The 16700-nt window shown below is 41.4% G+C and overlaps 1 protein-coding gene across 2 annotated transcripts in view; it reads left to right on the top strand.

Moving 5' to 3' along the window:
- Positions 1-15039, top strand: part of snphb (syntaphilin b) — a 23667-nt gene extending 8628 nt beyond the window's left edge. The window contains exons 3-6 of one of the 2 annotated variants that reach the window (XM_017433475.3): positions 6240-6419; positions 6879-6986; positions 8547-8693; positions 8770-15039. In XM_017433475.3, the coding sequence (XP_017288964.1) occupies positions 6240-6419; positions 6879-6986; positions 8547-8693; positions 8770-10759 (2425 nt within the window). In that variant the 3' untranslated portion in view covers positions 10760-15039. The remainder of the gene's footprint in view (positions 1-6239; positions 6420-6878; positions 6987-8546; positions 8694-8769) is intronic. The other variant, XM_017433476.3, reaches the window with a different exon arrangement.
- The last annotated feature ends 1661 nt before the right edge of the window (positions 15040-16700 follow it).

Genomic DNA, 16700 nt, shown 5'->3' with positions numbered 1-16700 from the left:
CATTTCAGTGAGTCATCATGGTTGTGCCCTGAGTCCTCTGTTGCTTCAGATGAGGCTGATCCCCATGGATTTACAAACACACACAAATACATGTCATATACACATTCAAGTCACTTGTTTTAAATAAATGCTTCTATTTTAATTCAGTTTTGGTCTTCATTGTAACTGATGTGCAGGGGGAGAATGAGGGGTTGACCTCAGGACTTTTTAAAGTCTGGCTACGGCTTATTTTAGGCAGCAAGTGAACATTTTGTGCCTAAAGGTTACATGCTAGGGAAAGAAAAATGTGCAAGTGTAAAGATTTGGACATCTTGGCAGGAACCAAGTTGCAATGCCTGCACTACGGGATATGAGATTCTCTTACCACTGCAAAGGTCCGCCTCTCAAACAGCGACTGCTGGAGATGGGCACCAGCTCCCCCACGACCCAGAAAGGAAAAACAGGCAAAAGTAAATGAATGGATGGATGGATGGAAACTTTTAAAAAAGTAATGTTGAATTTTATGGCAGCAACATCTCTCAAAACAGTTGCCACAGGAGCAACAAAAGACTGTAAAAATGGTATGAATAAGAAACACCTGGAGGAGAATTTTGCAGCCAATTAGGTTAATTGGCAACAGGTTAGTGAAGTAGAAAGAAGTAGAAATGGGCAGAGCTTCAGACAAGAAAGAGCAGCTGTTATTATGTACAGAAAGATAAAATGGTCTTAACTAAAAGAAAAACTGGAACATGATGTGCTGTATTGAATTTATGGATGTATTTTCTTCTGCAGCTTCTTAACTTCCTGATCTGTTATTTTAGGTGTGATGAAGGATTAAAAAAAAGCCATGAACCTATTAAAATACAAACATCAAAGTTTTCTTTTTGCAGTTTGGAAATTTACACAATCTGCAGTTTTTATTGTAGCAAATAAAAAGATCAGACTTCTTGTTGTGGTGCCGGTAAACACAGTGAGCAGTTTAGGACAACAGAGAGTGCATTTTGGGTTTTAATCATTATTCTTTCTCCAGATCTTAAACTAGAGCCAACATGTCTGCTCCCAGTGGTTCTCGTGGTTTTCCTGATGATGAGTCGTCACAGATGCCTCAGTCTGTATCTGTGGTGTCCTCTGTCTCATATCTCCTCTTCCTCAGATTCAACGCTCTGAAGGCGCTGCAGCCCAAACGCCGCTTGCAGCAAATTTTGGCGTCCTCACCCGTGCCGGCGCCCAAGCCGGCACTGGGGTCGGGGACGGGGGCGCCCGCAGCCACGGCGCCAGTGGCTGTTCCGGTGCCCGCACCCCCCGCGTGAGACACACCTCGATTACGGTCTCAGCGAGCATGCTCCGTGGCTGTAGCTGTAGCTCCGACACTGTAGCCACTGAAACCAAAACCAAGAAAGAAATGGCCGACAGCACACAGGCATCTTTTCCAAACTGAGCTCTGACCTTTAACCCTAACGTTAGCTTTGCTGGTTTTTTTCAGAAAATCCCAATGTTCTAAGTTTTAGTTCAGTAAATGATTAACTATAAAGCCCATAAATGCACAGCCTCAGCATATGAAGATGTTTAAATTTTGACTCAAAATCTGCAGTCATATAGTCTAAACCCTTATTTGTTTTTCTTATATCCGCTCTGATGCGTGTGTGTTGCTGTTAGCTCGAGCAAAATTAGCTGACGCATAAATTGGAGGTCTGGTTTCTTTTGTATAACTGCAAGCTTGTGTTTGTGGCTACGGTGCAAACAGCACGTGTGCTTCGGAGGCAAACTGTGATCCCCCACCGATCACTGGTTCACTGGTCAGCAGCATCCTTTGAGACACCAGCATCATCTCAGATGAAAAAGACTTTCTTCTGAGATCTGATTTAGCACAATTGTCTCGAGCAAAGTCTCTGAATGTGTCTGCACTTTACTCACTCATGATAACTAATGCTTCAGCACTGAATCTGCACAGGCTCCATCTGAGCAGATGGAGGAAAAAAGACTGTTGTGCCGTGTTTTCTGTCACTTTCCAGAACTCATCGCTTACTTTAGGCTGCTTCCCTCTGCCTGTTTCTGTTCTGTTAACGTCTTATTTGTCAAATATTGATCTTCAAAGAACTATTGAGTTGTCAATATCTGGCCTCTTCCCTTTTATTGTATTGCACCAGGACACGATGACTCGGCATGAGAGCACGGCCAAAGTCGATTATGTAGATGGTTTGATTCGACAGCATTTCAGCTATAAATGGATCTCCAGTGAGTTTTTAAAAAACTGAAACTGCAGAACTCTTACTGAACATCAGCTAAATGCTAAAACAAATTATAAAAAGAAGTCATTACATTTAAAAAACACTATGCTACTGGTCATACCACACCCTGTCAGGCTGAATTCATGGTTAAAATGCATTTAATATGACATGTCATGAATATTTGATTATCATTTTGAGTTTTGTGGCTGCAATAAATCATTTATTTTCATGGAGGATCATTGAGTGCTTCCTAAGATAAACTAGATCATTAGGAAACCATAGAGGCTACTTTTCATTCAGATAAAACTGCTGCGTTTCATTTATCTCCGGAGTTGGAACTTGGATTTGTCACAAATAATTTAACAGGGTTTAGAAAAACATTGTTAGCAGCACAAGTGGATAAAGCATTTTCTGCATTTTCTGTATATGTATATAATTTCTCTAATGCAGATTGGAAAGTACTATGTGTGTGTGTGTGTGTGGATGCATTTAATTAGGAGTCCAACCAGCTGAAGTGAAAATAAAAGGTTTATTACTGCAGTTGTCCCAACTTATCATGTGTGGAGCAGCCATATTGGATTTTGAAGTTTAGTTGGGTCAGGAACCTTCAACTTTCTGAGTCCAAATTCTGACTTCTGGGGATGTTCCAGCTTCGGAGTACAAATGAAACACAACATATCTGGCTCTTATCATGGCTGCCACTTCTTCAAACCTTGAGGTCGTCTAGGAAACTAGTATTTGAAGACAACCATTGCAACCAATGGACTTTGGTGATGGTACCTTCTAGTGGCAGCTTTAATTTTGTTATGTTCATTTTTCTTCACCACATGACAATTATTGTAGTCATGATGACAAGAACCACCTAATATCACAATTATACTAAAATTTACTGTTTGTAATTTGTAATTAAACGCTAATTGATAGTTTTTTGTTTGTTTGTTTTTAAACTTTAGCAAGAGACTTGAAACATTGATATATTTTTGACCAATTGCTTATTCACAAACTCTGCCTTTAATAATAATAAAGCTTAGTTAAAATGAGAAGAATTAAAATATTTTTGTAATTTCTTTTGGTCCAATCAGCTGACTCAACCGAAAGACAAAAGCCGTGTTTGGATGCAGTGCGTTGGCGTGTAGTTACCGTGTCCTGTGTCCAAATCCTTCTTGGCTGCTCTGACTTGTCCTGCTTGTCACCTCCTCCAACTGTGGAGGCCAGTGATTGGGCAATAATCCTTTTTTAAAACTTGTCATTACTAATTTGATTTTAAAAGTGGAACATTATAAGCAACAAATTGGGACAGAAGTTGCCCATCATGGATCATCACTCTTCCTTTTTCTTGGCTGTTAACGCTGTACTTGGACACTCAGCATTAAAGGTGGAGCTGCTGTGTATCAGCGGGTAGTTTTTGTTTAAAGACAGGAAACGTGAGTGAACATTTGGCATGGCTCAATCAAACCAAACCCTTAGAATATTTGGTCATTTACAGAAACGGGGCAAAGAAACAAGCTTTTCAAAAAAAAACGGACACAAGGTTTTTTTGATATTGAAAGAAAATGGTGTGCTTTAGCAAACAAATTAAAAATGTAAAAGCACCTTGAGAGCCAGGCTGAACTGTTACCTCCTGCTTTCAGTCTTATAGCCTCAAGGTTTATGTTTAATGGACAAACCCGAGTGGTGAAGACGAAACTGTATTCCAATGCCTGTTTTTACCACGGTTCTCCCAACTTATGACTTCATCCTAACTTTCTATCTTGAATTATTTGCCTTCTAGAAGTTCTCAACATTTATAATTCATGCAGTAGATGTTTTCATATTAAGTATATTCATCATAAGTATGGTTTGTGTTATGGTATGGAAAGTTAGACTTGCAGGGATGTTGGATTTATTTGCTTTTATCCCTTCATGGCTGAATAATGCTAAATTCTTCGAATGCCTGATTGGACCTGCTTGTCCTGGTCAAATCTATTCAAATGTTTAGCAAATAAAAACCCAATTTGTTGTGCTGTTGTGTTTGGATACATTTGTTTGAAAGCTTAAAACCCTTCTGGATGATGAGACTGTGAGAAAGAGATGCTAATGTTGTTAGTATGCTCTCCTGCCTCTCCCTCAGGGCATTTGTTCCACTTGCAAATAGTCTTTCAGGATTTAGAGTGTTACTTGATGTTCTCTACCGGTAAAGGCCTTACAGCTGCAGATTGTTTTGCATGGACGTTCCACGTCGGAAACCAAAGTGAGCTTCATCTCGTTAATGCACATCCTCTAAGCGAGCCACGGTTTTTTCAGTGTTTGCTGGTATTTGACTTGGTACCACCTGCCGAGACATGCTACATGCCTGACACCTTTGTCTCACCTCAGTAAAACTGTCCTCATAGCATGCACGTGGCATCGTTAGGAGTATATGGCAAACCATTTGTGTACATATTTCATATGTTTAAGGTCAAGCGTAATTTCTGTCCACTACTTTGTGACTATTCTGCTCTAACTGCATATTTGGTCTCACTAGTTTGACATCTTAGTGCATCAGTTGAACAAACTAAAAAGATATATACATTTTAATCTTTTTGTGGTGCTTCCTGTTTGGTTCTGTATTTCTTTGTGTTTGAGCAGGGGTGGCCAATCCTGGTCCTCGAGGGCAACTATCCTGCAGGTTTTACTTGTTTCTCTGCTCCAACACACCTGGTTTGAATCAATGGGTGATTAACAGGCTTCTGCAGAACATGAAGAGGTGATTTAACCTCTGAATCAGGTGTGTTGGAGCAGAGAAACAAGGAAAACATGCAGGATAGTGGCTCTCCAGGACCAGGATTGGAGACCCCTGTGTTTGAGTCTTTCAGTTCCCTTCTGCCCCGCCCACTCTCACCTGTCCCGAGTTGTTCTCTCAACAGGTGATTGTCATTTGAGTTCATTAGTTGTCCCTTTTTATATTCTGTTCTCCCTCATTGGGCTTTTGTCAGCTCTTGCTGCAGTCAAATTATCACCTTGTGTTGAGCTGTCATTTCTGTAGTAGTTCCTTGTTGTCAAGGTGGGCAGAGAAGTGGAAACTAAAACAAATGGCTGGCGAGGCAGCAAAACTAAACTTAACAAAATGCAAACGAGGCGAGACAAGGCAAGGTAGGACAAGGAAAGAGACAACAAGAGCTGAGGGACAGGAAGAAGCAACAGGGAACTAGAGACAATCAACCAGTGAGGAAGTGGAGAAAGTGACCAGGTTTTAAAGCTGAGGGTAATTAGGGGAAGTGGGCACAGGTGAGTGATTACAACTTGGAACAGGTGAAGATGGGCGTGGCAGGAAGACAAGAGATAATGCGTTAAATTCCCTATGAGATCTCTGATGACCACACTCCAGTCTGGTAGGTGGTGGTAAATGCACCTTAAGTTGGATGCCAGCCGCCAATAACAATCAAAAGAAGAAGAAGAAGACAAGAGATAAACAGAGGAGTGAATGAGGACAGAACACAAGAGGCAGAAACAATACAAAGACAAAACATTAAAACAATAACCCAAAATGCAAAAGAAATCTTAAAGAAAAACAACAGAACCCAAATCCTGACACTTGCAGATTTTGCTGTCATGTCAGCCTTTCGTTTTTGTTTAGTAAATTTGTTGTTTTTCGAAGCTTCTTGCCTGCGTTCTGGGGTTGATCCAATACAAACATAACAGCACTTTTGTCTAACTAGTTAAAGGATGTCATACTAGTCGAGGTGTTGCACTACTAACTCAAAATCCCCAACAAGTTGGCTTTTTTATTGCACTGGTGAACCACTTGACCAAAAAGGTAGATGACTTTGTTGCATAGGTTAACTAGAAACACAGACAGTGCAAACCTTTGCCAGGGTTACTGAGTCTTACTAATAAGAGTGTTTGTTCAACTGGTGCACCAAGATGTCAAACTGGTGCAAGTAAATGTGCAACTAGTGCAGGTAGTTGCAAACTAGTGGGCACAAATGATGCTTGATGTCAAATATATACTCAAATGGTTTGACATTGGTGTGGTCCACTGAATTTAACACTCTCTTGTCTCTGCCCGCTCAGGTTTGACTACTGCAGATTCATAGAGCTAGATTATGTTCCCATGGAGACAGGCTATATGGTCTCAATGCGTCCCACTAAAGGCTATGCAACGACCAAGTCTCCGACTAAAGGATACGTCTCCACAAAGTCACCGGATCGCCACAGCCGCTCAACAAACTCTCCCTCCACCCCTCGTTCCCGGTCTGTCCCGAGTCCTTCCTGTTGGTGTTTTTTTAGTCCTCTGAAGCATGGGAAAGCTGTTAATGTCTCATTATGTCACATGTTGGGGAAAAAAAAGCTTATTTCCGCACCAGTATGTCAAGTCTCTCTCCTTGTTTTTCTGTACTTGTGTTTTTCTCCATGCATGTATCTAACTTTTTTTTTATTTTTGCTGAACATTTCCCCTGTTTGGAATAACTGTACGATTGTCAGTGTTCAGAGGAGTGTGTGACCAAGTTTCTCATGCAGACTTGCTGTCTGTAAACCCCTGTGAACTGTCTGCACTGGCATGTTGGTGGCCCTGGACCGAAATTTGTTGCTTTTGTGTCGATTTGAATCTATTGATTCTTGATGATTTGGTTCAAGAGTTCACCTAATGTCTGGACTTTGGTTTCACGATAAAAGGTAAAAAGTAACATGTCATCTTTTACTTCGGACCAGGCGGACACCGGCTGCTCCCAGCAGTAGAGACCCCTGCTGCAATGCCTCCGTCAGCAGCGGCAGCAACTCTGGCTCGTGTAAAGGCAGCGAATGCAGCCCCAACAAAGGGTAAAACATCACAAACCACATGGGTTTTCTTACCAAGCAAAAAGGCTGCTTCATTTCACTCATTGCAAATCAAATATGAAATGTTTGCTTTGCCGTTCTAACCACTGAGTAAATTTAAAAAGTGAAAGTGCCACAGAGAATGATCTCTATAGTTATAAAACTTGTTTTACTGTAACTTCAAACTGCAGAAAGCTGCTGTTTCCAATTGGAAAGTCTTTAAAATCTTTCTGTAAGCTCCTCTAAAAGCATCAAAACTCCAACATTACAGTTTGACTTTCAGTCTGAGCAGAAAATCAACAGACTTTAGTGCAGGGGTGTCCAATCCTGGTCCTGGAGGGCCACCATCCTGCATGTTTTCCTTGTTTCACTGCTCCAACACACCTGATTCAGAGGTTAAATTACCTCTTCATGTTCTGCAGAAGCCTGTTAATCACCCATTGATTCAGATCAGGTGTGTTGGAGCAGAGAAACAAGTAAAACCTGCAAGATAGCAGACCAGGATTGGACACCCCTGCTTTAGTGTATCTAATCCATAAAAGCAAGTCATGAGAACTCCTGAAACCACAGAAGAAATCAGAGGAAGAGGTATAGAAAAAGACAAACACGTCAAGCAGACCAATGCTTATGTTTTTGTCTGTATGAAAAGAATGCTAAAAATGTTAAAATTTGAGGGTTTTTTGAACTTGGAAAAGATTGGAGTAGTTCTTGAATTTGGAGCTCCGAAGGAGAAATTCTGAGATAATTTTCGTGTGCCCAAGAAAATACAACCTTGTTGATAGAAACATCAACAGAGCCTGAAAGTTGCTAAGAGGAGATGCTTAGGAAAAGCAAACACAGTACACTAAATCATGCACTATAAGTAATAGTTGGGAGGCGACGTTGAGACTAAGCTGATGTGTAATAGCCTCATACATCCATTTTTATGCTCCCACATTTCATTGATTTTTCCAGCGGACCTCTGATGTTGCCAGTTTTTAAATGCTACCATCCTCATCAACAGGCATGTTATCTGTTTACTTCCTCTGATGGATCTATTTTAGCCCAATTACTTCAATGACAAATAAAAGTTATTTAACCCTCCCGTGGCTTTCAGGTCAGGTTGACTCAAAGTTAGAAGTGCTTCTCCGCCTCTCTCTGTCTCCCTTTCTTCAAACAGGGCACTTTTCAAAAAACTCAACAAGTCCAAACTGTATCTGCAGGGACAGATTCAAATACAGTCACTTTAATCTAAATATAATAGAAAACAATCAGATTCAGTTTATTACAAATTGCCTGTTTGCGTCAAACCTTCACTTTAATGCAGTTCCCCATTCTGAGCATATACATGGAAGGTGAAAATAGGAAGAAACATCTCTCTTTTAATAGAAAAACCTGGTTTTGGTTCGAGATGGTTGGCCTGCCTTGACCAGCTGTGGGTTTATAGGACAGAAACTATGAAGCAAATGTAGTCCAGAATAAGGGAATGTCTGGTCTCATGTCAAACAAATGTAATCACTTATAAAAGGAATGAAAAAGGAACAAACCTTTCTTCTTCATTTGCTTGTGTAATGTGTGTCCCAGACGTCAAAAGTACACGTCGTGCACAGACAACCATGGTATCCGTCCTCCTCCACCAGAGCAGTACCTCACACCCCTCCAGCAGAAGGAAGTGTGTATCCGACACCTCCGAGCCAAACTTAAAGAGACCGTCAATACACTGCAGGACAGGTCAGACACCGAGACAACAACCTATGTTGCTTTTCCACGCACTCCTTCATTATTTTACCATTTCTCAATGTCTTAGGGACACGGAGATTGACGAGCTGCGGACTCAGCTTTACCGCATGCAGGAGGACTGGGTTGAAGAGGAGTGTCACCGCGTGGAGGCTCAGTTAGCCCTGAAGGAGGCCCGTCGGGAGATCCAGCAGCTGAAATGTGCTGTAGACACAGTTCGAGCTAGGCTTAGTGACGCTGGTGGGATGAGTGGGGACGTAGGGGTCCAGAAGTACTTCCAGGACATCAACACCCAGAATCACAAGCTGGAGAATCTTTTGCTCAACATGGAGCTGGCCCAGGCAGGATTAGCCAAGGAAGGAGAAGCCATAGCAGGCTGTAGGACTCGCGTTGGGGGTTCAGCACCAGCATCTGTTTCAGGAGAAAGTCCTGGGGGAGTGCCCAAACTTACTGTGGGAGGAAGGGGGTCTTGCTCTTGCGATGGATCTCCGGCCCGGTCTTTGACTCGGAGCTCTACCTACACCAAGCTGAGCGACCAGGCACTGGCAGACCGGAACGAAAACGGGGCAGACTTCCCTTGCCTGTCAGGGGATGGCACCCAGGACAGCGGCTTTGTGTGCTGCGGAGAAACCAGCATTCCCAGCCGGGCCGACCTGCTGCTGGAAGCCGCCTACCTCTCTGAAGAAACAGCATCTTTACTCAACTCCTACACACAGACCTTCTCCCACTCGTTACCTCATTCTGTTCCCCCCTCTCTGCCTCGCACCTTCTCTCATACCTTACCGCATTCTTTCCCTCACATGTCCCACTCAGTGCCGCACACTATGCCACATTCCTCCACCTACGAGAAGCTCTGCACAGGTGATCGTCTGGCACCATTTCGATGTGGTCTGGGCGGCGTGAGCTGCATGAGCCACCCGTGCCTGTCCCACCACCACTTGTACCTGCACCCCCTACGGGAGGCAGGCATTCAGACTGAGAGCTGCCCCATCCCTGCAACAGCCGGGTATCCCACCGATCTGGACACAATTGCAGAGCAACGCACTTTTCGCTCTCAGGCCTGCAGCCCCACCTCCACCTGGATGTCTGACGATGTGGAAGAGGACCTGGACTCTATCACAACCACAACTTCGGTGACTACAGCAACTGTCATGAGCACAGCTACAGAGCCGATTCCAGTGTCTAAAATGCCACCGGTCCCTCCTTTACCCCGCTCTGCCACAGTGGCATGTTCCATGCAGAGTCCACTGTGTGGAGGAAATGATAAGCCTGAGGAAGAGGAAAAGCAGGAGAAGGAGAAAAAAGAGAAAGAAGATTCTGTGGCAGAGGAGCAGGTTGAAACTATTGTGGTTAGGCAAGCAGAAAAGGACCAGCAGACAGAAGAAGGCTTTATGGGAGGGACGGAGGGGATAGACGAAGTATCTGGAGAGCGGGCAGCCCAAGATAAATGTTGTAACTCAGCTGAAAATTCACCAAGAACACAGGCAGAGCTTAAGTTTGTTGGATGCTGTGGAGAAGGCAGACAGGATGAGACAACAGTCAAAATTCAGGAAGAAGAGGACAGGCAGCAAGAGGTTGATTTATCAGCGAGCTCAAGGAAGGCAGAAACAGTTGAGCTGAGTCCAGAGTGCACCAGACTGTCTCCGGGTGAACAGCAGCCTCACACGTCCCAACCACCAAGGAGATTGACGTCCCGTGAGGAAATAGCAGGTGTTATAGTGGTGGAAGTGAACGACGAGGACAATGATGAGGATAAAACAAAAGAACAAGGGGCCACAGGGGGCACCGCAGCAGAGAACGAAGACTCGTCCAGCTCTGGGAAAATTCAGAAAAGCTACTGGAGTCGTCACTTCCTGGTTGATCTGCTGGCGGTGGCCATCCCTGTGGTGCCGACGGTGGCGTGGCTTTGCCGCGGTCCGGTCCGCGGCGGTCAGCCCATGTACCACTTCGGGTCGTTGCTCAGAGGCTGCTGCACGGTGGCGCTGCACTCGCTTCGCAGGGGAGGAGGTCTGAGGCATTACCCCGCAGGCGGGGGAGACCTGGGGGGGTCGCAGATATAGCAGCTCACCACCTCCTCTGTGGTCCTCATTTACTGAACGACTTCTCTAGTTGTTGGGAGCAAAGTGCAAGGACAGGAAGGCTGAGAACTTCCTGTCCAGCTGTTTTCGAGGTTATTAGCAAAAGGGCATTGAAGAAGTAGAGCTTCGACCGGTTAACTCTGCTCCTCATCATCTCCCACTAAATGGTCCTCGCTGTTGCTACCAAAATCTTTGACTACTGGCTTGTGCAAACTGAATGAGCTGCTTGAAACGTATGATCAATGCTTAAATGTTCAACGTTGATTGTTTAAATAGTTTTAAATGCAGGGAAAATGTTCGTTGATCTGTCAGTCACTGATTATGACATGTTGCCATGATCTCCGGTGAATGTATATATACAGTATAGGTCCAGTATATGTATGTTTAAGAGTAAGTACATATATGACAAAGTTACTGCTTATTGACCAATGTCAGTGGAAAAATCCACTCTAATCTAAAACTGCAGACACTTTTCACTGATCACACAGAACTCAGGTATGTTCTAAGGGTAGAAACACAGCCAACCCATAAAAGCCGAATCAGTTGAGCTGTCTCTTCTTAAATGTGCACAAAATTAACAAAATACCAACCAGTTAGGTCTGATTTAAGCTAAAATTGTGACCGTTTTTGCCACAAGACGTCATTGGATGTTTAGTTTAAGGGGTCACAGCATTTGATTTAGAGACTTTTATTGAAATATAAAATTCAACCCAAGAAAAAAGTTCCTGAAATCAGATTCTTGGCTTTATATGCCAAATTAATGCTCAGTAAGGAAAATATATTTTACAACTCTAGAAGATTATCCTAAATCACAGGGAATATGAGCCTGGAAACACCCTTTTTTATGACCGAGATCAATGAGTTCTCATTGTGGTCTCCAAAAGCATAAAGAAGAACCACATTTTTAGCTTGAGTTTTCCAAATTTACGTCAAACGTGCATGGCCAGAAATGACTAAATAAAAGTTCTGGTTGTTTCTGAACATCACCTGTTGCAGCAGGTTTGGAAGGGTAAGAAATAAAATACAAAATCAGAGTTCAGTCTTTATGCCTTGACTGAAAAACTGGGTGCAGAGAGAAACATCAAGTCTGCCCATTAGAAATGAAAAGTTAATACACAATGTTTAGTCTGCATACAAAAATTATATGGAATTCCATGCACGATTGGTAAAATAGCCAAAGAATTGCAGATTTCTTCAATGAAGACCAATGTTTTTGGAGGAATGAAGCGTTAGCACAGTTTAAAAGAATATTTAATAATAACATATTTGATCTGCCTTCAATTACATTGCACTTTTGCACTACAGCAGTCTATTAAAAGCAGATTGATTAGCGCCACCTGCTGGTTATACCGATGTGCAGGCCAAGCTATTCACACAAATTCATAAAAAATATATAATTTGTGTGGATTTGCATGGGTATTAAATTTATCTTTACGTTGGAATATTTAAAATGATGTGTGAGTCAACTTTAGCATTATGCTCACAACGGACAAAACACTTCGACCTAAAGCACTGGTTCCCAAAGTCGGGGTCGAGACCCCATTGTGGGTCACATAACAGAGTTAGGGGTCCTGAGATAATCTCTTTTATTTCGGTATATTTTACCTGAAATTGTTACAAAAGATAAAAAATATATACTTAAAGTGGTACGATATGAGTTTAAGCTAATTGTGTTATGATGAAGTCCTTGTTGTCGTTATTTTGGGGTTCAGGAGCAAATCGTGTAATAATTCAAGATTCATTACCAGTTTGTGATGCTTAAAGTTGGACTTTTATTTTTTTTAAAAAGTATGCATTCATTTGTAAATTCTTATTTTCTTTAATTCATTGCGCTTTTATTTTCTTAGATTTCTGCAGGGAGATAAATTCGTTATTTAGGGACGCAACGCTTGGCGCAGAAAAGGAAAAAGATGGCCGACGATTTGAGCCTTGGTTGTGTTTCTACCCTGATCGCGTTTCGACGGAATCTCAAACTGATCCTTTGTTTTTATTTTTGTTTATTTGTCTTCTTCGTGCACAAAGTTTTGCTTCTGCGGTCGACACCCATCAGTGCTTATTTTGTCACATTTTTCTCAACCATAAAAGAAACTATTTAGCATTAACCGTCTGTTACGTGTACACGCGGTACGAATTTATGGTTAGCTCAGCTGAGCATAACGCTAGCTTGGTTCACTCAAAAAATTTCTAAAACTTTTTTTATTTCATCTAAACTGTAACTGGGTTTATCAAATATCTATTTTTGTGCCTATTTTCTTCTTAATCTGTATAATTTAGCTCTTATTTTGAAGTACCTGTCTTAGAGAGCGTGTCGTTAGCTACGTGCACATCAGATTTCAGGGGAAATATTTTCTACTCACACAGTTGGTTCTTCTGAAATCTGCATTTAAAGCAAACTGACATCAAACTAACACAGTAGCTCGATGTGACACCTTAATGTAGATCTGAATGAAGTGAGTTGTGCTCGGTCTGTGATCTGTGCTGTATATTTCTGCTGAACCCGTTGCTCTTGTGCTGTAGTTAGTCTTTAACCGTCACTCTGGAAGTTTCCAGTCCACCAATACGAGATTTTACTCCGTCACAGAAAAAAAACAAAGCTGCTTTATGTCTTTAATGAATCGTCTCACAGAGGATTTCTGCACCGGAACATGTTAATGGACAGCTCAGATGTAGATGTTTTCTTTGCAGCCGTATTTAAAACTGTACTTTCATAACCTGTACGTGTGGACTTTGATCAAAGGGAGATTTTATTCTCTTTGCTTAGCTTTTGCATCAAACTGTGTGTCCATTTAGGGACGAGTTACAAATTAGGAGGATTTAAAAAAGGTAAAACATTCAAGGGATTGTTGGTGAAAAATTGAAGAAAATAAACTAATAAAACGATGAAAAAGTTGACACTAAATTACTGTTTAGAGATAACAAATCAGTAAAAGTGTTAAATAATCGATAGGGAATCTAAATTCCTGACAGTATGACAATGTATTTGGGCTACTCAGAAGACAAAAATATTGAGAAATGGTTTCTTTTTGTTGGAGTTTTTGACATTAAAGTCAGATTTTGAGTCAAGAAATGGCTTCAGTTCAGTTGATTTTATGGACATCAAGCTAAAAGCCTTGAAACTCAGAAATATGTCAGGTTGGGTGGAGAGAGCGGCGAACCCAATGCATGGACTCATCTTGGTTCCATGCAATGACATTATTTATTTTTAAATGAAAGAACAAAATCAAACAATAACAAAAATGACAAGACATGGGGGAGGCAGGAACCAGACGGTGCACGTAAGAGACAGCAGACAAGTGGAGGGCATGACCGGGTTTTAAAGACAGGAGGTAATTAGGGGAAGTGGGCACAGGTGAGATGATTAAACTAGGAGCAGGTGTGGATGGGCGTGACAGGCAAACGAGAGATGGACTGAGAAGTGAATGATGACAAAAACCCAAACCAAAAAGAAACCAGAAACAAAAACGATGGATGATGTCATACTGACAGAGATGTAGATTTTCGGCTGATAACAGCTCATAAAGAAGAAAAATATAAGATATCAAGATGTATTTTAAGAGAAACAAAATGGCCATGAGGAGAAACAAAACCACTACAGGGACAAAACCAGCTGACAAACGACCTAAAACGGCTTCAAAGAGGAACAAAGATGTAAACAAATAAAACAGATTTCAGAGCGTGGGCAACGCAGCGGATTTCAGTTGACGTATTTATGACGCAACTTCAAAATCTAAATGTATCTGTGTTTCACAAAGATGTAAAGTTTATTCATTTAGTTGTTGAAGCTGAGATTGTGGATCCAAAGTGTCGTTTCCACTGATTTGACCTGATCGTTTCTGGGGGTTTGATGCGGTTCTGATCGCATACGAAGATTATAGTTCAGGTAGATCTGGGGTGTCCAATCCTTGCTCCAACACACCTGATTCAGAAGTTAAATCACCTCTTCATGTTCTGCAGAAGCCTGTTAATGACACACTGATTCGAATCAGGTGTGTTGGAGCAGAGGAACAAGGAGAACCTGCAGGATGGCGGCCCTCCAGGACCAGGACTGGACACCCCTGAAGTAGATCCTTAAAAACACAAACCATTGTATCGTCCTGTGAGTTCTGAAAATCAACATTCTTACATCCAACCTGCAGCTTAGCTGTACAAACCTCCAAACTTTTGTCTTTTTCTAAAAATTGGTCAGCAGAGGAAGGCTTGTATTACAGCGACAAACATCATATCTGTTGCTGAAAAGGATCGAATGAATGCCATAAAGCAGGGGTCTCCAATCCTGGTCCTGGGGGGGCACCATCCTGCAGGTTTTACTTCGTTCTCTGCTCCAACACACCTGATTCAGAGAAGTGAAATTTATTTATATAGCACTTTTCAGCACAAGGCGACTCAAAGTGCTCTACAACACAAGAACAAAATTACAGACAAAATACAAGAGAGAAAACTAAACTAAACAACAATACAAAGTTACAGAACATGATAATGCCAATTAAGGTATAAGGTACAAGATAACTAAACTAGAACATGACATTACTAAACTAAGGCATGAAGAATCTAGCTAACAGTGCCAAGGCCTGCTAAAACAGCCAACATAAAAAATGCTAAATTAATTGAATTGATAGAAGTAAAAACATTGATGTGGTATAATAATAAGAGGTACCAAAAAAAGGATTTGAATCAATGGGTGATTAACAGGCTTCTGCAGAACAAGAAGAGGTGATTTAAACCTGCAGGATGGTGGCCCTCCAGGACCAGGATTGGACACCCCTGCCATAAAGGATGCTTTTCTCTGTTTGCTCCTCCACAGCCTTTCTTGTTGTGCTCTAACTGATCCGACCGTGTGGATGAAATGAAACTAGGAGGCCGAAACGATGATAAAAGAAGCCATATGTTATAAGCATTAGAAAGTGGGAGGCAGCCTCCTCCTCTCAGTGATGATGTTCTGAATATTATCATCATTAAACGCAGGTGAACGTCACAAACAGGGTGATAAAGCCAAGAAAACGAGTCAGTTTGGTGGATTTGTGAGGCTGTAACATGATGTTTGAATGTGTTGATCCTAAAGCCCACAAATTTACTTCTATGCACAATTTAGAGTTTTTCAGTGTTATGCGCTCATCTTTGTTGATAATTTTGATAATTCCTAACTATTATTTAACTATAACAACCACTAAAGTCCTGACATATTTACTTTTATTCGTGCATTTTTTTAAGTGTAAAGAATAATGATATTGGAAGTTGTCCCTGTCACGCAGGATTTGGGTTTTACGAACATAAAACAAACACCAGATAATAAACAACACAATTTATAAGAAATATTCAGATATTACACTTATTTATTGTGTATCCCAGTGAGTTTTCGTCCATGAAGTTATGTCAGTCTCAATCGATTTAAAGAAGAGTTTTTCACCTCACAGGTGTGTGAAACGTTTGTTTTGTTTGGTTAACTGGATTTTATTTGGCTGTTTTAGGACTTGTGTAAGAAAAAAAAGATCATGCCTTACTTGAACGAGTCTTTTTGTTCGTTTGATTGCATAAAGAGCCGATTGTTCGTTCATGTGAATATCTTTTTATTCATTTCATTTTACCACAGCAATAACTGCTTTTGTATCATGCAGCAAAAAGAAATGTCAAACTGCTGGTGAGGGTCAACAATCGGAAGCTTTTTGTGTTTTTAACAACGTTCAGAAAGGTTATTTTAACAAAGACTGATCCAACGTTCCTCCAGTTGGTCAATCCAGAAAACAAATAAATTAGATTATTCAATTACTTATTGCGACGCAGAGAAGAGAACCCCAACACTCTGTTTTTGTTTGTTTGTAGCGTGACTCAAAAACTTAACAATCAAGAAATAAAGACATAAAATGTGCTCAAATTACAATTATTGTCACCTTTTCGATCAATCCGAGTGGTATTTTGGTTTGTTTGA

Source organism: Kryptolebias marmoratus, linkage group LG8 (assembly GCF_001649575.2).
Source record: "Kryptolebias marmoratus isolate JLee-2015 linkage group LG8, ASM164957v2, whole genome shotgun sequence".
NCBI classification, from domain to species: domain Eukaryota; kingdom Metazoa; phylum Chordata; class Actinopteri; order Cyprinodontiformes; family Rivulidae; genus Kryptolebias; species Kryptolebias marmoratus.
This window is presented reverse-complemented; position numbering and strand designations above follow the sequence as displayed.